This window comes from Nelusetta ayraudi, unplaced genomic scaffold (assembly GCF_046127955.1).
Source record: "Nelusetta ayraudi isolate G7.1 ecotype Tasmania unplaced genomic scaffold, CSIRO-AGI_Nayr_v1 ptg000084l, whole genome shotgun sequence".
NCBI classification, from domain to species: Eukaryota; Metazoa; Chordata; class Actinopteri; order Tetraodontiformes; family Monacanthidae; genus Nelusetta; species Nelusetta ayraudi.
This window is the reverse complement of record NW_027466134.1, coordinates 5,850,567-5,874,353: the sequence shown is the minus strand read 5'-3', so window position 1 is coordinate 5,874,353 and position 23,787 is coordinate 5,850,567. Positions and strand designations below refer to the sequence as shown.

The window sequence follows — 23,787 nt, the reverse complement described above, 5'->3', positions numbered from 1 at the left end:
ATACATATATACATATATATAAATATAAATACATACCTGGATCTCTATGCTCTATAGATAATATAAGATAAGATAATAAAAGCTCTCCCTCTGTGGAAGTGGGGAGTGCCTACATAGATACATGCATTATTATTATGGGACCCATCGATGGTTGAAGATTTTATACAGCGAGTCAACTGCGGCCTTCCTGTCCTGCTTGGCTTGAACGACCATGGTGTGTTTTGTGCTGGTTCTGATTCTGGAACCAGGACTTTCTCTCTCTTGCTGGCTTTGTGTGAAGGGGTGAGGTTTTAATGGAGACCCCAGCACCAACGGATGCAGCGAGGCCTCGGCGCCCGGCTGGCCTCCGCAGCGACTGAATTGGATTCGTAGACGTGATCATCGAGGGGGACGTCAGCGCGGACCTTCCAGAGCCAGAACCAGGACTTTGGTGTGTTCACCTCCATGACCTGTGTACAGAAACAAAGGCCTCTAAACTGGCAGCCAGGATGACCTTTGACCTGAGCTTTAACCACAGTTCATAATTAATCCTGCTATCGGTTTTATTTTTTGAAGTGACAGGATTTTATTATTGTTATTATTATCATTATTATTATTATTATTATTATATTTTACTGTACTAGTTTGTTACAGTATTATTGCTTTGTTTTTTTACCCATGCTTGTTGCGATGCTTTTGCTATTTTTTCACTTTGCTGATGGAAATTTTCCCCAAAAATAAAGAAGCAACAATTAAATGGAGAAAAGGAGCCAAACGTCTTTTAGCCTCGTTTCTTTCCTCCACTTTAAAGTCATTCAAATAAACGGGTTGATTTCCCGTCCTGCTGAGTCGGGTTCTGGACCCTGAAACCAGACTGGATCCACCGCAGCTGCCAGAGGCCATGGCCAACTACGGGAGTTGAGATGATGGAACTACTGAAGCCTTAATTTCATGAGCGTCACACATCACCGACCTGCTTGGACGACGCTGTGCTGAGGCCACGCCTCTCAGCCACCACCAGGCCGGGAGGCGGAGGTGCAGCAGGTGGGCGGAGCCCCGGTGGAGGCCACCCTTCATCTTCGGCAGTTCTTCATGGTTCTGAGCAGAAGTCTGAAATCACAAAGTTTCAAATCAGTCCGACTTCCAAAGAAAAGACCACGTGCAGACGACACTCAGGCTCCTCCCCCTCAGTGGGCTGTCCAATAGTTTGTAGGCGACGTTGTGCTGCACTTCCTGTTTTAAAGACTGGCAGCCCCAGTGGCCACTAGAAGTACTGCAGCCAAAAAAAACCTGTATGACGCACAAAGATAAAGGCTCTACTTCTTCTTCTTCTTCTTCTTCTAATTATTATTATTATTATTTCATTTTTCTATATTGCTTGATTGTGCAACACGGTGGCTCTGGGGTCAGCGCTGCTCGACTATTGCAGACTGGATCATCCCAGCTGTGGTCCTGGTGTCCAGCCGTGATCCCAGTGTCCAGCCGTGGTCCCGGTGTCCAGCCGTGATCCTGGTGTCCAGCCGTGGTCCTGGTGTCGGTCCTGGTGTCCAGCCGTGGTCCCGGTGTCAGCCCTGGTGTCTAGCCGTGGTCCTGGTGTCCAGCCGTGATCCTGGTGTCCAGCCGTGGTCCCGGTGTCCAGCCGTGGTCCTGGTGTCCAGCCGTGATCCCGGTGTCCAGCCGTGGTCCTGGTGTCCAGCCGTGATCCTGGTGTCCAGCCGTGATCCTGGTGTCCTCAGACACTCTTAGGTCTTGGCCACGGTGGAGATGTTGCAGTCTGACTGTTTCAAGCTGTGCACAGGTGTCCATTATACGGACCACCAGTTCAAACTGGTGCCATTGATACAGGGAGCCAGTGGAGGACAGAAGAGCTTCTCCATGAAGGTCCTGCCGTGGTCCTGGTGTCCAGCTGTGATCGCGGTATCCAGCCATGGTCCCGGTGTCCAGCCATGGTCCTGGTGTCCAGCCGTGGTCCCGGTGTCGGTCCTGGTGTCCAGCCGTGGTCCTGGTGTCCAGCCGTGATCCTGGTGTCCTCAGACACTCTGAGGTCTTGGCCACGGTGGAGATGTTGCAGTCTGACTGTTTCAGGCTGTGCACAGGTGTCCATTATATGGACCGCCAGTTCAAACTGGTGCCATTGATACAGGGAGCCAGTGGAGGACAGAAGAGCTTCTCCATAAAGTCTTTGAAGGTCCTACAGCGTGACTTCCTGGATTGTTTGTGACCTTCTGTCCCTCAGGTGGAGCTACGATGAACATCTCAGACCTCTCATATACTGTATGTACATATACATACATGTATGTACATGCGATTACATACTTTATTGTGGACACCAGTCTGTCAAACAGCAGACTTCAGGATGCACACAACAAGCAGGATGAGTGCAACAAAGTAAAGGAGACACAAAACGTTTGCACATTACAGTAGCTGTTCAGGGGGCGGAGCTTGGTTTCTATTGGCTCCTCCACACCAGGAAGCCGACCAGTAAACAGCTCTTATCTGAAGAATGCATCAAGTCGACATCCTAGCGGATACAAAGAATTGACTGGCACAGTGCCACCTAGACCTCTGGGTTTGACTCAACACGGCACCGTCTGCACTCACAGTCACGTTCCAAACTGGACGAGGTCTCACTCTGGTTCCGTCCTGTCCAGGAACGAGAGGCTCCTCCCAGCGTTGGATGTTTGGTTGCTGGGAGGAGCCACGCTAACACTAACAGGAAAGGCGTACACAGGTATCGCTCGTTCGTCCGAGTTGGAGACGACTCTTCACTCTGGATTCTTCTCCTGCTGCATTGCTGTCGGGATGAAATCGTTGTTGCTACAAACCACCTGCTATCTGATGGTGGTTTTCCATCAGATATCAGGACCCTGCACAGTTTTGTGAAGGAACGCGGTGACGTGAGTGAGGCCATGGTTCTTAGGCCAATCAGGGAGAGCCACGACTACATACCGACTACATAGTCCGGCTCGCGGTCGGAGCGCCACTCCACGAGGTTCAGCTCAGCCATGGACAACCTGACACTCCACACAGGTGAGTTCCTCCAACTTTCTGTCTTTTATTGTTCGTCTCTGAAGTTTCTCCAGAGGCTCCCAGCGTCACAACCAAGGGTTCCTCTCTCCCAGTGCACCACACAGTGTGTGGGTGTGCGTCAGAAGTGCATTGTAGAAGTGAACACACCGCCACGACGGGTGAGACAGTGTTTAGAACTGATGTTTGCTGGCTCGCCAGTTGCAGCGGAGCAACGACGCATCAGCGATGTCCCAGACACACACACAGTAGGACAGACAGACAGTAGGACAGACAGACAGACAGACAGTAGGACAGACAGACAGTCGGACAGACAGACAATAGAACAGACAGACAGACAGACAGACAGTAGGACAGACAGACACACAGATTTTTGGCAGGCATTTTAGATTTAGTTTTAGTCATAGTCTTTTGGACGAAATGCTTCTTCGTTTTCGTCACATTTTAGTCATTTTGTATCTTTAATAGTTTTAGTCGACTAAAACTCTCATAGATTTTAGTAATTGTTTTGTCAACCAACCATGAACCATGATTCCAACGAAATCCATGATGATTCCATGATTCTGATGGTCCAGGTTCAGTTAGTTTTTTAAAAAGATGTTTATCAATAAGGCCAAAATTACATTGAATCCAAAAGTTGACTGGTCATATGAAGTGCAATTGAATTCATAAAACAGTTCATTTGCCTAACGCTTTTGTAAAATAACTCATTCCTTACCACCACTTATCAGATTGATATCTCTCTAGCCTAGACTTCCCCATTGAGTGGAATCTGTTTATTATTATACTCTACAAGTTAAGAGACAAAAGATTCTTTCTTTGGTTTTGTTTTTGAGAACCATCAAAAGTGCAATCACAAAGTCAAACAGATATAACACTAGGCAATCAGAGGGGCACACACACACACACACACACACACACACACACACACACACGTGTAGGTGTCATCCTGGTATTTGTCTTCTTCTCCTGGGTCCTCTGGAGGTCACTGCCTCTCAACTCCCCACATCCCCTTCCACTGCCTGCCTGAACAGACACACAAACCTGCAGGTGAGCAGAGCGTACATCATCATCATGTGACAACCACCTATGTATCCCAGCAGGTACGGCAGTGGGCGGGGCCTGCTGTGCACCTGGCCAGTCCACCTGACAGGATGGAGGTCTTCAGCAGTAGCTGTCACTCCTGCTGCTGCTGCTGCTCCACCAGCTGGGCTCAACTCACGGTGCTCTGGCTGGGACCTCCTGCTGTGGCCTTGGATGTCTGGTAGTTGTAGAAGCATTGATTAAAACCGCTGACTAGAAACCTGAGCTGCACCTGGACTTCTTTTCAACTCAAACACTTCTTCACACCAGACACTCTCAGAAATAGGGGTGCAGTCCAGGTCCTTTCCTGTCCCCCGAGGTACAGTCTCCACTAACGTACCCCCTTGGTCTAATGATTGCTCCTCAAGGTTGCTGTATGCACCCTTTTGTGGGACAAAAAGGTGCATACATGATCCCAAGCAGTGAAAGGCACATATAAGAACTGTTTATTGTAAATATCAGGAGACAATATCAGGAGACAGCCTGTGTGAAATACAAAAACTGCAAATATTAACATCATATTAATATTTCTCTTTCTTTAAGAGTAACTTTACTCGTAAATGTTGAGGTTTTCGTGTCTCCTTTTCACTGAAGTTATATTTTAACGTCAAAGCTGCAGTTGAATAAGCCTTGCAATAAAGGAAATACACGTTTTTGAGTGTAATTGTAGATGGGAACAAGGTGGATACAAGTATCCAGTCATTATGTATTTATTTAAGGAAATGATAAAAACACATGCATGCAGGCGGTCAAGCCTACACCGTGAAAGCAGTCTGTCCACAGCCTGGCAGACAAAGCACAGGTCCAACACCCATGTAGTAGATTCTAAGTTGGCTCCGCTTCATTACTGGCCTCCCTCTTCGTGGACGTCTGCTCTGGAGAATTTACCGTCTTCCTCGCACGCAACCAACAGCTGGACTTTATTCCCCCCCGCCCCCACCGTCCTCACGTGCGTCCCATCCTCGCAGGTATTGTTCCTCGCCCCGGTTCTCAGGTGAGTCTGCCGTCAATCAGTTTGTTTATTTGCAGAATTTCCCAGGCGAATGATCGGGAAACAGTGACGTTAAGTTTATTCACAACTTTCTGTGTCTCAAGCGTGACTTTGCAATGAGTCGGTAAGTCTTGGATTTCCCACACGTTGGTCTCAGCCAGTGGGCTGCCCGAGGAACTTAAAGCAGCTTCACTTACTCACTGCAGATATTGACTTCAGAGCAGCATCTTCTTCCTGCCCTGCATCTTCAAGGAGAAGAGAAGTGACTTCATTGCACTTGGAGTGGTAGGTTTACCTTCCAACTGTCCTGACATGAAGACCCACTGGTTGAAGCATCCCTACAGTTTCTAGGAAGAAAAAAAAAATCATAATAATTTCTCAAACCCAACACACCATTTGTGACTCTGTGAAGTCTATTGTTCTTTAGAAAGAACAGGAAGGAAGGACAGGAGGAGGAGGGGAACAGGGGATGGTCTGGAGGGAAGGAAAGAAAGGGGGAAAAAAGACTGGTTATTCTAAGCTTGCTTGAGTTCTTCCCTGTGGTCTTTAACAGAGTGGTCCTGCCACCCCATATCCAACTCAGGCCCGTGCGGTTTGCCGGACGGGGCCTTCTGACTGTTGATCCGCTTGTCAACAATGAGATGAATGCATGTAAATATTGTGAGAGAATTTTGTCTTTTGATTCTGCTTGTTGGCTCAATGTAACAATAGTCAATCAATAAGTCATGAAATATGCCATCAGTCTATATTGCATAACAATGTCAAGTCAATGATCAAGTGTTGAATTGAAGCAATAAAGAAACAAGACAATCCAGATAGCAGTGGCAGTGTTTCCTGATGTCAGGCTGCAGTACCAAATTACATTTAAATAAAATCATGTAACTAATCATACCATGTTGATTACTATGTTTATTATATTATACTGCAACATTAATATTATTATCCCCTGCTAATATTGAGTTATTTTACTTATTGTTGAAATTATTATTATGTATTATAACGGTATAATGCCATATTTTTGCATTCCATTGTTGGAACAAATTATATAATATAATATAATATTGTGGTGAACACTAGGGGGCATGGTCTCACACCAGCCCAGGGGAAGTGACGTCGAGGGATGGGGGTGTGTACACAGGGTGGCGGGAGACTATTATATTGTATTATATTGTATTATATTATGTTATATCTAGCCTAGGCCGTCAGCAGTCTTCTTCAAGTATTACGGGTTCGCCGTGGTGGCAACTGGATCTCCAGGTTGAGTTCAGTCTTCGAGGTTCTCAGGGCTTCTTGTCCAATCACAGGATGCTTACGTGTGAAGTTCAGTGTAAAGCCAGCTAGCTGACCTTGCCATCGGAGACTCCAGATCTGATATTGGCTATTGGAACTAACTGCTCAGTGGTCCAGTGGTAGAGTGTCGCCCTGAGACTGCTAGGTTCTGGGTTCCATCCCCGGATGGGTTTTAGCAAAGACAGTAGAAGTGGTCTCCATTGCCTCCCTGCCTGGCACTCAGTGGGCTGACGTGACTGATGTCAGGCTACAGGACCGGCTGCTCACCACAGGGGGGAGGCAGAGGGCAGGTTTCCAGTGGTTTCCAGTGTGAGCACAGAGAAGGGCACTGATTGGCTCAGAGTTTTGACCACAGACGAGTTTGAGTCCTTCACCAAAACCAAAAGCACCACTTTTAAATTTAGTGCCTGGAGATTTTTACATTTTCACCCATTGAAAACTTGAGGGTTTATGAAACTGTGCCGTGGGTCAACCAAGAGCTGCAGACGCTTTGGTTCTCGGTGGCCGAGGACAAAGGTCAAAGGTCGCTGGACGGAGGACCCTGCAGTTTAAAAGTCTCCTTGGTTCAACGGCTGATGGCCGCAGCACCAAGCGACTAGCGAAGCATCAAGGGCCACAACAGCCGCAGTGAAGAGAAGAGAAAAGGTGTTGTAGGTTTGTTCAGCCACATGGATGTTGACAAGTTGACTGACTTCACTGCAAAGAAAACAAGAACATGAGCAACTTTCATTCCTTTCTTTCTTTCTTTGATCCCCATCAGTTTCTAATGAAGAGAAAATGCATGAAAATACTGCCAGTCTTTGTCAAACAGCAACAAGAGAAACTTGAACACTCCACTCTTCTATTTATACACACATGACACACGCTTCTTAAAACTGCACATGCTACAAAACAACAGTTGGACCTGTCGGAGAGGAAAATCTAAACTGGATCATCACCTGAGGTCGCTCTTATTGCTCAAGAAAGCTCTTTAGTTGTGTTTAGAACCTAAGTTGGGCTGAAACAATCAAAGTGGGAAGACATCAGATCAGCCAATAAGAAGATGACTTGGCACTTTAGACATGCAGGCCTGACACAACTGCAGAAAGCAACAGCAAAGGCTTTTATTGCAGCGAGCCCACACATTGCATATTTCAGTAGAAGCAAAGGAGACACACACACACGCACGCACACACACACACACACGCACGCACGCACACACCAAACCATCAATCCCACTTTACAGAGAAATCCAATGTAAAACAAGCCAGTGTAAAACACTTCCAGTCCAGTGGCGCAGTGAGAGCTGCAGAGCTGCAGAGCTGCATCGTCCTTCTGCTGACTGTCACTTTCATCAGGAGTCCAGTTTTAAAAAACTAAAAAGCTAAAAAAATAAAATAAAATAAAATAAAATGTGGTCCGATTTTTCTTTTTTCCTTTGACTCCAGTAGGAGGCGCCCCGTGGCGCAGATTGTCAGAGAGGAACCTGAAGGCATCATCGGAGCTGCAGCAGCACCAGGAAGCTTCTCAACACAGAGAAGAAACAAAGCCAACTGTCCTGCAACCAATCAGAAAACACCTGGAGATGACTTTGCGCAGCAGTGGCGCTACGTCAGACTCGGGAGACGTCTCCGTCCAATCAGGAGCGCAGCAGCTGAAGGTAGTGGCTTTGTTTCCACCACTTCCTCAAGCATCAAGCTAAGCAGCTAGCCAGCTAACTAGCGACAGACACTCAGATGTTCTTTTTCTTGAAAGAGTCTCTGTCTCTGCTGCCGTGTGCTGGTGCATCCGGAGCTTCTGGTTTCAGTCCAGCAGAACATCTCAGACCTGCAGTGGAACCTGTGGTGGAACCTGCAGTGGAGCCTGCGGTGGAAGCTGCGGTGGAACCTCCAAACATTCGTCACAACCTTCACACACACATCTGCTGCTGCTGCTGCTGCTGCTGGTGGTGGAGCAGGAGGGAGATGAAGGGATCCCGAGGAGGCGTCACAACACTCCCACCAGCAGGGGGGGTGGTGGAGCCGCCGAGCTGGACGAGTCCTCCCGACTTCTGAGCTGCGACATTCAGAGAGAAGGAAGGTTGAGGAGATGGAGAGAGGTCAGGGGTCAAGGGTCAATGCCCTGAACAAAGATGGCCGCCACATCCTCCCACACAAACACAAACGGGCCAATCAGAGACAACCATGCGGCCACCAGGGGAAGGAGGCAGGAGTCCCAGATGACCCACTGGCTCCCCCTGCAGGCAGCTCCAAGTAGCCACTATACAGCAACTCATCAGCCACATTAACAACTGTCAGACCCTCTTGGTGCCCTTGATGACATCATCACTGTCACATTATTACAATGACCCGTCGGCAGGTGGTCATAAATATATTAATAATTGAATACGTACATTCATTTACACACATGTTTGCATAGTGGTGACTGCTTGACATTACACTGAGCCACCTCCCATGTTAAAAAATAACACCGCCATTCTCTACTGATGGGGTCAGCCTGAGCGATACAATGCATGATGGGATATATTGCCACTGGCTCAGTGACCCTATTGCTTGTACACTACTGTTAGCAATGCATTGTGGGATACATGGAGTGACTGTGTCGTGCAAAAGTGGGCCAACTGTTGGACTGGTGGGGCCACAGTGGCTTCTGCAGTGGGCCAGAGGGGGAGGGCGGGGGGCAGCGGAGCAGTAGCAGGTGGATGCAGTGTTGTGGTGAGGAAGCAATGCATCATGGGATATCATGGAGAAACCATGTTGCTGGAATGTCAATGGGAAATGAAGCAAAGCAAAGTTGCAACCAAGTCAGTGTCTTTGAAGGCCCACTAGGGGGCATTTAGGTCTTAGAACCTCCCAGAACCACCAGGGTGTTTAGCTCTTCACTGAAATGACTCTGGTATGTCTGATATAGTGATTGCTGATGTTCATCCAGGATTCAGACAGTCAGTACAACACGGTGCAATGACTTTATAGTGCCAGTAGGGGGGCACTGGAGGACTCAGGCAAAGTCAGGAGGGTCAGAAGATCCAGAAAAGAGGAAGTGAGTCTTTCACAAGCAAACAGAACAAATGTTAGTGACTTTAGTTTGTGAATCCCAGACGGGGCTTCACCGAGCTGCCAGCAGGGGGAGCAGCGGAGCAACATCAACCTGCTGATCAGGTTCACAATCAGGCTGGAAGCTTGTGAAACTGAGGAGGCCACTGCTTCATGCATCAGACAGCAGCAGGCAGCAAGGACGGTACCTTCAGCCAGACAGAGAGAGGAGAGGAGGGGAGGAGGAGGAGGAGGAGCAGGAAGAGGAGCGCTGGAGGAGGGAGATCCTGAGCTGGTTCTCCTGAAGGAGGAACATCATCATCATCATCTCCTGGCTCAGACCTGTGGAGCATGCTGGGGGGTAGTGGACTGACCTGCAGGTTGCTCTTGGCCTTCTTCAAAACATCCCGGGTTCTCGACACTGGAACACAAAACACACAGAGATGGATGGATGGATGGATGGATGGATGGAAAAGGAGAAGAAGAAGCCAAACTCACGCTGCCCGAGGACGAAGCGCTCCAGGCTCTCCTTGGTGCGGTCCGAGGAGCGGAGCTTCTCCAGGGCGTCGCCCAGGTCCTGCTCCTGCTGCCAGAGTTTCAGCCGGAGCGAGGCCACTTCCTGCTTCAGAGGCTCCGCCCCATCACCCGTCCCCTCCCCGTCCTCCTGCTGTGGACGCAAGAAGAACCAATCAGAGTCAGTCACTCAGCTCCAAGTTAAAAAACATCTTGCTGTCACTTCTGGAAGTGGCTCTCTGACTTCCCATTGGTTCCATTGGACGGGTTGCACTAAGCTCCTCCCCCTCCAATAATCAGGAAAATTCTTATTTTTTTCAGCCTCAGGTTTTTTGTACAGCCAATTGGCGGCCACCTTTGTTGAGGGCAGCAGCACCCCACCCTACCCCCCCCACCCCGACTCACCTGTGTGGCCTCGTCATCGTCTCTCCTGGTCCTGAGCAGCAGGTCCACTTCACACAGGGCACCACGAAGTGCCTCGGCATCAGCCAGCAGCTGGCACACACACACACACACACACACACACACACACACCACACACACAGACACACACACACACACACACACAACAAAGATCACATATTGTCACATTTAAATCTAACTGGAATCGAACCATTTTGATTATTTTTATCCCAGCAATGTCAGTCAGGTAACGGGAGACAGGTGTCAGATGACATCTCAGGTGACAGGTGATGGTTAACAGGTGTCAGGTGTCATAATCAGTGTCAGGTGACAGGTGTCAGGCGACAGGTGTCAGGCGACAGGTGTCAGATGACAGGTGTCAGATGACAGTGGAGTCATGTGACGTAAAGTGTGTCTCACCTGGTGCAGACGAAAGTCCTGAGAGGCGTTGACTGAACACAGGGCGAGCTGCATCCTGCGGAGGAGAGCGCCGCCCTGCTGGATGTGCTGCTGCAGCGCCACCAGGTGGCGCCCGCGGCGGTCGGTGGCCGACGGGCCCTCGGCGACGAGTCCCGTGTCCCTCACTGGCGGCGAGGGAACGTTGTCTGATGACACGGAAGACACAGCTTTCATTCTCAAGCCCCGCCCACAACAACCACTTCCTGTCTGTAAGTCTGTCTGTCTGTCCAACCAGGGAGCACTGACCACTGAACAGGCGTCTCCTGGATGGGGGCGGACCTCCACTCAGTTGCTGCTCCAGCTGCAGGTGCAGCTCTCTGGGGTTGAGGGTCGCAGTGCTGCCACCTAGCGGCACACCTGTGTCACTGATCCCACCTGGTGGACGATGACGGTCAGACACTCCGACATCTTCACACATTCTGTTTGTTCTGTCCTGTGCTGTTCAGCTGTGAGGCGTAGGGGGAGCTCAAGAGCTTACATTACCTTTGCTGGTGGCGCCCCCTGGCTGTCGGCGGTGCACCTGCAGCTCACACTGAAGAGAGTGGACCAGGCTGCGGCTCTCACACAGCTGCTGCTGGACGATGCTCAGCTCGTGTTGCAGTCTGCACACACACATACATGCATACACACACATCAGAAACACACACAAACATCACAAACACACAAACACACACACAAACACACGCACCTGTTGATGGCCTCCTGGTTGCTCTGTCTGTCCTGTTTCAGCAGCGCCACCTCCTGGCGGCGAGCTGCGTCCTCAGCCTGCAGCTTCCTGTGTTGCTCCGCCCACCTGTCACACTGCAGCTCCGCCTCCTTCAGTCTGGAGCGCTGCAGCTGCACCGCCTCCCTCGTCTGCTCCACCTGCCTGGTGCCTTCTGCGGGAGGTCACATGACCCAGAGAGAGGTTGAGAATGATGCTGGGGGGCGGGGCTATGAGGTCAGTACGGGGGGCGGGGCTATGAGTAGTGGGGGTGGAGTTGTGAGTATTGGGGGTGGAGTTATGACCACTGGGGATGGGGCTGTGAGTACTAGGGGGGCAGGGCTTGCGCTGGTACCTGTTCTGATCTCCTCCAGCTGCTGCTGCAGACTGACCTTCTCCTCCTTCAAGACTCTGAGCTCAGCAGACAGCTGGCCCACTGAGTCCAGACCCTGGATGTAGATGTTGGTAGGGCCTCCTGGAGGACACACACACACACACACAAAGCGACATTAGCATGCTAAAACTAAAGCGTAGTTGTCATCACCAGCTCAGCTGAAACTGAAACAAAGCTGAAATGAAGAAGCTATGTGATGCTAACAGCAGTAAAGAGATGAAGGTAAGGAGATGGTGACCAAGGTCAGGATCACGAGCTAGCGGCATGGCTACACTAAGCTAAACTAAGTGTGCAGCCAGACACGCATCAAAGAGGCCGCCCAGGGAATAAAGAATGGCCACGTGGCTTTGATGTAGCGCCTTTAAAGGCGGCATCCCGTCGCCCGGCTGGCGGCTCCCCACACGTTCCTGCTCCTCATGTAGCTTCCAGCAGTCACGAGCAGCAGCAACAGCAGAAGAAGAAGAGGAAGGAGAGAATGGAGGAGGAGGAGGAAGCACCAGAGAGCGCCGAGGGGCCCGGTGGAGCCCTGGCCTCCGACGACGTGGTGATCGAGGCCTTCGAGGGCGGGGACTCGGAGGAGGAGTCGGGGGCGGGGGCGGGGTCGGAGGAGTCGGGGGCGAGGTCGGAGGGGGCGGGGCCGGTGTTAGAGGGGACGGAGTCAGAGGGATCAGAGGGATCAGAGGGATCAGAGGGGGCGGAGTCGTCGTCGGAGGGGGCGCCTGATGACGGTGGCCTGCAGCTGTTTGCAACGCTGCTGACGCTGCAGCTGCTGAAGGACTGCGGCGCCCTGCACCACCGCCCGCACCGCCAGTGGATGGCGCACAGCCGCAGACTCATTGACTGCATGTTGGAGGAGCTGCAGCCGCCCGGCCCGGTCCGCCGGCCCTTCGAGGCCGCCCGGGTCGGCCCGCTCAGCGCCGCCGCTGCCCGCGAGCTGCGGCGCCGCCTTGGGGTCAAGGGTCGCCTGGACTTCCTGGTGCTGCTGCAGCATCCGGCTGTGGACGCTGTCATTGTGCAGACGCTGCGACAGCTCGTCTGCAACGAGGTGGAGCAGCTGGACTGCCACCCCCCCCAGCCCAGGTGGCTGCTGATTGGCTTGGCAGTGCTGGCAGTGGCGGCGGCCGTCGCCGGCGTGGTGGTGCTGGTGTTGTATTTGTACGGCTTCCTGTTCTGAAGGACGCACTGGACCGATTGGACCACTAGAACATCGGACCACTGTACTCAGGTCTCACTGGACTCACTGGATCAGTGGGTTCAATGGACTACTGGACCCACCAGACTCAGTAGTCTCACAGGACCCAATGGACTACTGGACCACTAGACTCACTGGACCAGTAGAGTCATTGGTCATAGTGGACCACTGGACTGACTGGACCACTAGAACACTGGACCACTGTACTCAAGTGTCACTGGACTCACTGTACTACTGGACCCACCAGACTCACTGTAACAGTGGACACACAGGACCCAATGGACTACTGGACCATTGGACTCATTGGTCATAGCGGACCATTGGACAACTGGACCACTGGACTCATTAGACCACTGGATCCACTGGACTCACTGGACCAGTAGAGTCATTGGTCATAGTGGACACTGGACTGATTGGACCACTAGAACATCAGTACACTGTAATCAGGTCTCACTGGACTCACTGGACCAGTGGACTCACTAGACCACTGGACTCAGTAGACTCATTAGACTCACTGGAACAGTGGACTCACTGGACTCACTTTACCAGTGGGCTCATGGGACTCATTGGACTCACTAGACTCACTGGACTCAATACAATCACTGGACCACTGCACCAGGTTGTAGCTCCTCCTCCCTCTCATCTGGACTGACCCACTGGAGCCTCGACATCTAAACTGTAAATAGAATTGTCCCGACCACAAGGTGAAGAGCAGCAAGCACCAGAACCTGCTCTCACTTGGACCTGTCGGTCTGGACCAGCTGGTCTGGAGCTGCTAGTCCAGTGCCGGTGGTGTGGACCTGCTGGTGTGGACCTGCTGGTGTGGACCTGATGGTCTGGTGCTGGTCAACGTGCTCAGGGAACATATTTTATAAATGATATCTGTATGTATGTAAATATTTTACATTTAAAAAGCGTTCATTGCAAACTATGTGCACTTTAAAACAAGTCTGGAAGGACGTGACAGGAAGTGGGACGCCCCCCCCCCCCCCCCCCCCGCCCCCACAGCTGGAGGCGCAGCAGCTGTACAGCCGCTAACACAGTACAGCGTCTTCCCCTCCTGTCCAGCAGAGGGCGATGCAGCCTCAGGGACAGACTGCTGCTGATTGGTCCTCAGCAAAGTTTTTAGACTTTGTCGTTTTTATTTTGTTTTTCTCCTTTTTTTATTGTCGCAATAAATGTTGATTTTTGTAGAAATGTTGATGAACGACTCACTGAATCACTAGAACCTGAGAATTGACCCTGTGTGTGTGTGTGTGTGTGTGTGTGTGTGTGTGTTACCCCTGTCAGTGTGGGGGGTCTCAGCCTCCACCTTCTGCTGCAGCTGCAGCCTCAGTCGGTCGTTGGTGATAATGGAGGCCTCCAGCCTCTGCCGCAGGCTGCGCACCTCCGACAGGTGCTCCCGCATCAGGTCACCTGCAGCCAGGGGTCACACAGGGGTCACAGGGGTCAGTCATTCTCCTTCTTCCTTAATTTTTTATTTTTAATTACGCTTGTTTTATTTTTTTTTGAGTGAATATTTGTTGCAGCAGGTGGCTGTTGCAATTCTCACTCTGGCCACAAGAGATGCCAACACTCGAAAATTAAAAAAAAAAAAAAAAAAATTGCATCAGTGGATAACATCAGTCAGACTGTGTTGAGTGACAGGTCTTGCCCACCTGTGTGACTGGTTCCGGACTGATACCCTGACGACCCCAAGGCCAGCTGGGCGCCCGGCCTGCCAACGTAGCTCACGTCCCACAATGCACTGCTGTCCAGCAGGGCTGGGGGGGGCGGAGCCAGCGGGGTGGGCGGGAATCCGTGGAAGGAAAGCGGGGGGAAGGAGGGCAGCGGCTGGACGGATCTGAACGGAGGAGTGGAGGCCCCTGGTGGAGACAGACAGAGGGGTCAAAGGTCAGGTGTTAGTTAGCAACAATTCTGAGGATTAAAAAAAAACCCTTCCATTGTCACTCATCCTCTGTCCATTATGCTAATGTGCTAACGATGTTAGCCTCCAGATTCACAGCAGTGAGTAGTGAGAACACCACAGCGCCCCCTGTAGGCCGGCCCCGGTACTGAGCCTCCTATCAGAGCCCCTTAATCCCGTGCAGGTGATTTATCAATTAATCCACGAGCTGCACTGCAAGCACACAGTTAGCAGCACACACACACACACTGGTGCACACACACACACACACACACACACACACACACACACACACACACACACACACACACACACACACACACACACACAGCGGGCGGAGCGACGCACTGTGGCCGCTGCCTCCCAGCTGCCGCTGCAGCGTCTGCAGCTCCTGGTGAACCTCAGCCAAGGAGAAACCCACCGAGCGGGGGGGGAGGTCCAGAGGAGAGGAGGAGGAAGTGAGGGAGGGAGGGGGGAGGAAGGAGGTCGGAGGAGGAGGAGCAGCTGAGGAGGAAGAAGAAGGAAGAGGAGGAGGAAGAGGAGAAGGAGGAGAAAGAGAAAACAACATTGAACCATTTCAGAGATACAAAAATATGCTGAGGTCACATCCAGTGCATCATGTTTGACAGTGAGTGAGATGAAATCTGATTGGCCCCTTTACATCTGATGACAACATGTGGCTGAAATGAAGCCACATGATTTGCTGTGAACACACACGCTCTCCTCGAGCGACGGAGCAGCATGAGCGAAAGATCGTCCGACAGCAGGAACTGTCCCAGCTGCCGCCAGCAGGGGGCAGTAGACACCCAGGAGGATCCTACCTGTGAGGCCGTCGGAAGCAGGTCTGGGCGGCTCACTGTTGCAATGCATGCTGGGAGAGCTGATCCAGGACTGGGCTCCAGACCGGCGCTCGGAGGAGTAGCTGCTGTGAGACAGGCAGTCTGGGAAGACAGGAGGTGACATCACAAAGGGGTCAGGGTGAGACCGGAAACAGGAAGTGATGTCCGGAAACAGGAAGTGATGCGCTCACCTGTGCCGATCGCTCCGACCTCCTGCTCCTCACCGACGGAGCCGCGCTCGTCTGACACGTAGGAGATGCGATCCGATTGGTCAGTGATGTCAGAGAGGGCGTGGCTACTGCAGGGCGTGTCGGAGCGCTGGGAGGGGGCGGAGTCAAGCGGCTGCTGCTGCTGCTGGCTGAGTTTGGAGCGCAGAGACTCAATGACCTGGTCCTTCTGCTGCAGCTCCTGACTGAGCCTGCACACACACACACACACACACACATTCAGGTTGAACTTTTAACACACGTTTGACACAGTCTGGTGTTTTGTGAAACGTTACGATTAAAATAGTCAGCGTTAATGCATTAATCGTGATTAGTTGTGTTAATTCTTCTAAAATCGCATTTCAAACGCGAGGCCGTGTTCACACCGGAAGCGGGCGGAAGCGCCGCAGAACGGAGCTCGCTTCCTTTTGCCGCCCTTGTTAACTGATGGTGTCGTTCACACCAGACCGGACGGAGGGCAGCGCGCACCTCCGCGGCTGCCAGCTAGCCGCATTAAGCTAGACAGGAAGTCACTCAAAGAAACACAAAAAAAGTACGGCAAATCTTCAAAATAAAAAAAACAATGAAAATACTGCGATTGACAAATGCGATCAATGACTAGCTACAGGGTGGGGTAGGGGGGTGGGGTTTGGGTGTCTAAACACACAAACAGGTAAAGAGTGAGAGGCAGAGAGGAGCCGTTGTCAAGATGGACGATCTAAATGTGCGTCTGGTGTGAACAGGACGGCCGGTGTGAACCTGGCCTTTTTGTCCCTTTTACAAACCCGTAGTACTTACGTATACTTCACATTATGGGATTAACACTGCCTTGAAATGCAAAATAACAACATTTTACACATGAAAATTGAACCGCAATTAATCGTAGTTAACGACAAAGATTCTGCGATTAATCGCAATTAAAAAAAAGTTAAAACAATTAAAAATCCCTTGAAGGCAACACACACAACAACATGCTGTGTGGTGGTCACAGAGTCAGCGGCAAAGCAACCAATCAGCTGCCTTCTTCTGATCATCAGGACGTCAGTTCCCACCGTAGCCAGCAGGTGGAGCCCCCAGTGGAAACATTCAACAACACATCAGACAATCTTTTTGTTCTGTGTGTGTGCGTTTGATTTGACGGCTGCCGCCCCGCCACCAGGTGGCCCCGTCCTTCCTCGGCCCCTCCCTCACCTGCTGAGCTGGGCGAGCAGCGCCCGGCGGTCTCGCTCGCCCAGCCTCCTCAGCAGCAGCAGCTCTCTCTCCTGCGCCCGCCACTCCCACAGCGAGAAGGAGAAGAGCGAGTCGCGATACAGCGGGCTGCTCCTGGACAGCATGGCCTTCCACAGCGGGGCCATCGGGGGGCGCTCTCACTCACAAACACCCACACACACACACTCTGACCAACTACCGGCCCACCCCCCAACCCCCTCCTCAGAATCACCACATCTACGACCTCCTGACCTGTAGTGTGTGTGTGTGTGTGTGTGTGTGTGTGTGAGTGTGAGTGAGAGAGTGTGTGTGTGTGTGTGTGTGTGTGTGTGTGTGTGTGTGTGTGTGAGTGTGTGTGTCAGATGTGAGTGAGTCAGGGATGAAGGGATGGAGAGACGACTGAGAAGCCCAGCAAAAAGGTCTCAAAGACCCAGAGAAACCAACACACACACACACACACACACACACACACACACACACACACACACACACACACACAGGAAGTCCGGCTGGATGGTGGTGGGTGTTGCTCTCCTCCAGTCAGGACCAATCAGAAGCAAGAGATGGTGATGATGATGATGGTCAGTAGTGGTGGGCGGAGTCTGAGGTGGGCGGAGACTGAGATGAACGCAGGCTGCAGCTCCGTCTCCTGCCGCCTGCTTTGCTTCCCTCTGCAGCTACAGGAAGTCACTGAAGCGGCACTTCCTGGTTGGCTCTCCTGCTCCTCAGGACCAGGACCAGGACCAGGACCAGGATCCAGTCAGTTAATCCAGCTTCATCACGGAGCCGGAGGTCTTCGCTGCTGCTGCTGCTGCTCTTCTGCAGCAAGCTCCTGCCGATGCCCCTCCCCGCCCGCTGCACTGAGCCGCCCCTGACCTATTTCCTCCCCCCTCCTCCCCCCTCCTCCCTGTACTCCCCCCTCCCCCGAGGGTTTTAATAGCTTAACCTCATTAGAGGCCACAGCAGCAGCAGCGCCATCGCCTGGACAGTGTCAACATTACCATCATCATCATCTTCATCATCACATCATCATCATCATCTTCTTCATCATTACCATGATCACCATCATCATCATCTTCATCATCACATCATCATCATCATCTTCATCATTACCATGATCACCATCATCATCAGCACCATCATCTTTATCATCATCATCACCATCATCATCATCACCATCATCCTCATCAGCACCATGATCTTCATCATTCCACACTCTGTTGCACGTTTTCCAGTGACATCATCAGGAAGGTCATCAACAGACTGCAGCCAAAACTTTCCACTGAGCCTCATCAAGCTGCGCGCGCGCGCACACACACACACACACACACACACACACACACACACACACACACACACACACACACACACACACACACAGGGCACTGACCGGATGGCGAGCAGCTCCGTCTTCTCCTCAGGATCTTCAGGCTGATCTTCTGCTGCACAAACACACACACACACACACACACACACACACACACACACTGTGTTTGTATTCACGTGTGTCTCTGCCAGTCAGTCAAACACTCGTCAATCAATAGAGAGGATCAATAGAAGCGATCAGTTCTGCTGCTGAGCTTCACACTGGGCTACAGTGTGATCCCAGTCAGTAGCAGCTTCACTGGAGACCTCAGGTCATTTATTATTGTTATTATTAATAATAATAATTATTGTTATTATTAATAATAACAATAACAATAATAATAATAATAATAATAATAATAATAAATTTGATGAATTGGAATTGATTTGATTGATTATGATTATTTATAATTAATCCAATTTGTTTGTTGTTTAATTGAGGTCCTGGTAGGCAGTAACACTGACCGTGTGTGCTGAGCCTGGCACCGAGCCTCTCCAGCAGGGCGGCGCTGTGGGCTAGTTGCTCCCTGAAGCTGCGTGCCGATAGGAAGTCCACGTCATTGGAGCGCAGCAGCTCCTCGAAGGCCTTGGTGGTGTCGCTCAGCTGCTGCGTCAGCACGCCACTCAGCCCACGGGCCTGTCGCTGGCGCTGCCGCAGCTGCGACAGCTCGCGGGCCTGCGATTGGATCAGCACGTCAAACTTCCTGTGGGGGCAAGGAGGAGGAGGGAGGGGTCAAAGGAAGGGGCTGTGAAGCTGCCGTTTTGTGGGGGCAAGAGCTAACCATGCTAATGAACTGAGGAACCTGAGGGAACCAGGAGCTCCAGCTGGAGCTGAGGGAACCTGAGGAACCTGAAGGAACTGAAGGAACCTGAGGAACCTGAGAGAAGCAGGAGCTCCAGCTGGAGCTGAGGGAACCTGAGGACCCTGAGGGAACTGAAGGAACCTGAGGGACCATAAGGAACCAGGAGCTCCAGCTGGAGCTGAGGGAACCTGAGGAACCTGAGGGAATCAGGTTCCTGCTGGAGCTCCTGGCTTCCTCAGGTTCCCTCAGTTTCTGCTGGATCTCCAGCTGCAGCTCCTCCTGCAGTTCCAGCTCCAGCTGGAGCTGAGGGAACCTGAGGAACCTGAGGGAACTGAAGGAACCTGGAGCTCCAGCTGGACCTGAGGGAACCTGTGGAACCTGAAGGAACCAGGAGCTCCAGCTGGAGCTGAGGGAACTTGAGGAACCTGAGGGAACCAGGTTCCTGCTGGAGCTCCTGGTTTCCTCAGGTTCCCTCAGTTTGTGCTGGATCTCCAGCTGCAGCTCCTCCTGCCGGGACGTCCCGTTCCTGTTAATCCACTCAGCCTCCTGTCAGCTGATCTGCTCTCCACCATCTGCAGCTGCAGCTGCAGCTTCACTGACACTTCATTTACTAAATATTAGTTTACCTACCATATTAATATTACTACTGCTAATATTAATATAGTAGTTATTGTTATTATTTGTCAACGTCTTGAAATTATTTGAAAATATCGTCATTTTTAAGTTGAACTTTAAAAGTGGTGACAATGGAGTGGCTGGAGGCCACTTCCTGTTTCTCACCCTGGCCAGGCGCTGGACTTCCTTTCCAGGCTGAGTGACTTCCTGCCTGCTGCTGGGCTCCTCAGCTGCTCCTCCAGGGCCTCCACCCTGGACAGCAGCAGCTCCATCATGCCCTGGTCCTGCTGCTCCTCCTGCTCCTCTGGCTCCTCCTCCTGGGCCTTGGACCAGCTGACCTTGGGGGGGGTAGCGGAGCAGCGCAGGCGGCTGCGCAGGCCCCGGATCACCGCCTGCGAGCCGCAGAGCTGCGAGCGCAGCTCCTCCACCAGCCGCTGCAGGGAGGCGGGCTCACTCTGGGGGGCGGAGCTCTTGCAGGGGGCGGAGCTCTTACAGGGGGTGGAGCTACCGGCTGTGACCGGTAGGGGAGGCCACCACTGGGGGGCGCAGTCCAGCGACGTGCACATCTCCAGGTCATCAAACTCTGCCAGGGAGGGACACGGAAGAGGAGCAGGCATTCAGAGAGAGAGAGAGAGAGTGGAGGTGGTGCCCCCTGGTGTCCTGGAGGTGCTGCTGCTGCTGCTGCTACCTGGGCTGCTGGCGTCGTCCCGCTCTGCCTCGGTCTCACTGCGGCCGCACGTCTCATAGCCCTGGTCCTGCTGCTCCACCTGCACCACCTGGTGGTCCTGCTGCTCCACCTGCACTGCCTGGTGGTCCTGCTGGACCAACACCTCCTGGGCTGGGGAGGGGACAGGAAGTGGTAAGTGTGTGTGTGTGTGTGTGTGTGTGTGTGTGTGTGTGCGCTTACCCAGCAGCTGTCTGAAGTGCTGCAGCTGCTTAGTCGGAAGCTTCACCATCAGGCTCTCTGCTGCCCCCTGCAGGATGGCAGCAAAGTGTCAGAGAGTGGCTGGTGTCTCTGCAGGCCCTGCAGCACCCCCTGGCTGTGAGGAGGAGCACTCCTCCTCGTCCTTCTCCTCCTCTCCTCCCTCACTCACCTGGACTTCAGGCTGCAGTGACAACTCTCCCTCCCAGGTGTCCCACTGCTCAGAGATCTCCTCCTCCTCCTCTTCCTCCTCCTCTTCTTCTCCTTCTATGGTCACATCCAGCTCCTCCTCCTCCTGCTGCTCACTCAGCTCCTGCTTCAGGCTTCTGTTCTCGTCTTGAAGGCTGAGCAGAGCATTCCTTTAAAACACGCAAGAGAAAGGTTTTGAAAAATGACTGCTGCCCTCTGGTGGCCACACAGCTGCTACTGGACCATTTTCAAAGCCCTCAGCTCTGATGAATCAAATTTCAAATTAAAACAATAGATGTAAGCATCATCGTCGTAATAAAGGAAGATTCAAAAACGATCAGAACCATCAGTCCACCCTTCACATCTTTTAAAACTCAGCCCTCTGTGATGTCACAATGGGTCACAGCCACGGCCAGGTGTTGGCTGCGCCCTCTCAGACTCACCCTTGTTTATTTTTGTCCCCTTCCAAACACGTAGACATGCCAAGAAAAGCAGCAGTTTTGTTTGTTTTTTTGGCAAGCAGCAGCAGGAGGCAGCAAACAGAGGGCTAACTGTGCAGCTGCTGCTGCTGATTGGTGGGTTGGAGCGGTCAGGTGGTCTCACCTCATCTGGGACAGCGAGGAGAAGCCGGTCCTCTCCAGCTGGGCCTTCAGCTCGCCCAGCTCCCTCTCCACTGCCTGCTTCTGCTGCACCAGCTGTTTCACCTCCTGGAGACCCTGACCTTTGACCTCCTGGAGGACATGAACTTTGACCTCCTTTGCAGACAGAGGTAGAGTGAGTTTAAAATGGTTTGAAGGAGGAGAACAGGGAGGAAAAGGCGGAGGAGAAGGAGAAGAAGGCCATTATTTAAAAAGAAGTAAAGAAATAAAGAAATATAAAATACATGTACAAATTATTGACATCTATAAAACAGTGTTCAAAATAATCACTGTTTATAAACAAAGTGTTTTCTTGCACCTGCAGTGAAATGTAAGGAGCGCGAAGGAACCACACCGACAGCGGTTTGTCCCACAGGTCCTGAACTTACCATGGCCTCCCGCCTGGACCCGTCCTGGTTCGAACCCTCGTCCAGGGTCCAGTCCTCAACATGGTCCGGGTCCTGGTCCTGGTCCTCTGAGCTCGGCCCTGCAGGGTCACAGGAAGTGACAAAAGCAAAAAGACATAAAAGCTTCAAAACGTCACGTTGATGTTTCCGTTTCACTGCCTGCAGCTCAGCAGATGCTATGACTCACTGTGACATCATCACTGTGACTGTTGAAGTGATGATGCAACTGAACAAAGTCAATTATATTTAATTTGATAAAATATGTTATATCATTATATAGCATTTTATGTATATATATATACACATATATATACATATATATATATATATACGTATATATATATATATATATGCATATATATGTATATATATACATATACATATATATATATACATATATATGTATATATATACACATATATACATATGTATACATACATATACATGTATATATATATATACATATGCGTATATATATATATTCCTAGAAGCTCCTAGATGCATATATATATATATATATATATATATATATATATATATATATATACATATATATATATATACATACACATATAAAACTCAAGTTCAAATGAACTGAAGGGGGAATTATTTCAGAACTTCATGTACAAATTAACTTTGGGAACTGTGATGTGTTCTATGAGGAGTGTTTGGATGTGATGGTGTATTTTCTGGCCAATGAGGAGTCATCAGGTGGTCAGGTGATCAGTTGGGTTGTGTTGGTGTTTCTGTCAAATCAGATCTGATGTTTTATTTTCATTTAAATTCTGTATTATGACTGTAATCTGACAGAAATGGGAAAAATCTGTGTATATATACATTTGATTTGAGTGTGTTGGTGTTGATGATGTCACTGTTGGGGGGGGGGGGGTGATGTTGAGTCAGGGACACCGAGCTCTGCAGTGTTTCTACTGATGCTTCCTTTTAATGGCTGACGAGCGTCAAAAAGCAGCAAGGTCAATGAAAAGGGCAAGGTCACAACATCGTCACAACAGCTGCAGCATCACAGAGTCAAAGCAATATATAGAGAAATATATATATATATATATATATATATATATATATATATATGTATATATAAATATATTGGTGAGATTTGACAGGAATCCCATGCAAACAGCCGCATGTCAGAGACAACGTGAGAAGACAGCAGAGAGTCGCTGCAGTGGAGAAACATCCCAGAGGAGAGGTGGAATCATCAAACACACCAGGAAAGACAACAATCAAAAAATATACGTAGATATTAAAGATTCTTTAAATAAGAATGAATCATTTAAGATGATTCCCATGAACTTCCCATGAACCTCAAAACATCCCAGCAACATTAACTTGAGCAGTTCTGATGTGTCAGATATGTCAAATACTGCATTATACATAGGTGACACATTTGGGATTGTGGAGTTAAACTTGGGCCTCACTTTATGTGTGTGATTATATTTATATGTATGTATATGTATGCACACACACATCCTATATATATTTATATATATATATATATAAAAATATATATATATATATATACATACATATATACGTATATATATATGTATATATGTATATACATACATACACACACACGTATTTTTTATTTTCAGTGCTGTGATTATATTAGAGTGGCCAGCAGAG

At 50.6% G+C, this 23,787-nt stretch overlaps 1 protein-coding gene and 1 long non-coding RNA gene across 4 annotated transcripts in view; one reads left to right on the top strand and one right to left on the bottom strand.

Annotated features, from left to right (window-relative positions):
* Positions 1 to 3,950: 3,950 nt before the first annotated feature.
* Positions 3,951 to 4,309, top strand: LOC142900889 (uncharacterized). The gene is made up of 2 exons (XR_012928945.1): positions 3,951 to 4,056; positions 4,110 to 4,309. It is a non-coding gene; the product is annotated as an uncharacterized LOC142900889 (long non-coding RNA).
* Positions 4,310 to 7,128: 2,819 nt separating this feature from the next.
* LOC142900731 (myomegalin-like) overlaps positions 7,129 to 23,787 on the bottom strand; it is a 46,434-nt gene continuing 29,775 nt past the window's right edge. For 2 of the 3 annotated variants that reach the window (XM_076045195.1, XM_076045194.1), the window contains exons 20-41: positions 22,126 to 22,223; positions 21,702 to 21,853; positions 21,082 to 21,268; positions 20,895 to 20,961; positions 20,676 to 20,825; positions 20,153 to 20,570; positions 19,035 to 19,273; positions 18,595 to 18,646; positions 15,981 to 16,207; positions 15,772 to 15,891; positions 14,703 to 14,909; positions 14,326 to 14,460; positions 11,814 to 11,933; positions 11,444 to 11,633; positions 11,239 to 11,357; positions 11,002 to 11,130; positions 10,717 to 10,901; positions 10,300 to 10,389; positions 9,880 to 10,048; positions 9,756 to 9,802; positions 9,591 to 9,682; positions 7,130 to 8,404 (exon numbers count right to left, since the gene is read on the bottom strand). In XM_076045195.1, the coding sequence (XP_075901310.1) occupies positions 9,593 to 9,682; positions 9,756 to 9,802; positions 9,880 to 10,048; positions 10,300 to 10,389; positions 10,717 to 10,901; positions 11,002 to 11,130; positions 11,239 to 11,357; positions 11,444 to 11,633; positions 11,814 to 11,933; positions 14,326 to 14,460; positions 14,703 to 14,909; positions 15,772 to 15,891; positions 15,981 to 16,207; positions 18,595 to 18,646; positions 19,035 to 19,273; positions 20,153 to 20,570; positions 20,676 to 20,825; positions 20,895 to 20,961; positions 21,082 to 21,268; positions 21,702 to 21,853; positions 22,126 to 22,223 (3,191 nt within the window). In that variant the 3' untranslated portion in view covers positions 7,130 to 8,404; positions 9,591 to 9,592. Of the gene's footprint in view, positions 8,405 to 9,590; positions 9,683 to 9,755; positions 9,803 to 9,879; positions 10,049 to 10,299; positions 10,390 to 10,716; positions 10,902 to 11,001; positions 11,131 to 11,238; positions 11,358 to 11,443; positions 11,634 to 11,813; positions 11,934 to 14,325; positions 14,461 to 14,702; positions 14,910 to 15,771; positions 15,892 to 15,980; positions 16,208 to 18,594; positions 18,647 to 19,034; positions 19,274 to 20,152; positions 20,571 to 20,675; positions 20,826 to 20,894; positions 20,962 to 21,081; positions 21,269 to 21,701; positions 21,854 to 22,125; positions 22,224 to 23,787 lie in introns of all 3 variants that reach the window. The other variant, XM_076045193.1, reaches the window with a different exon arrangement.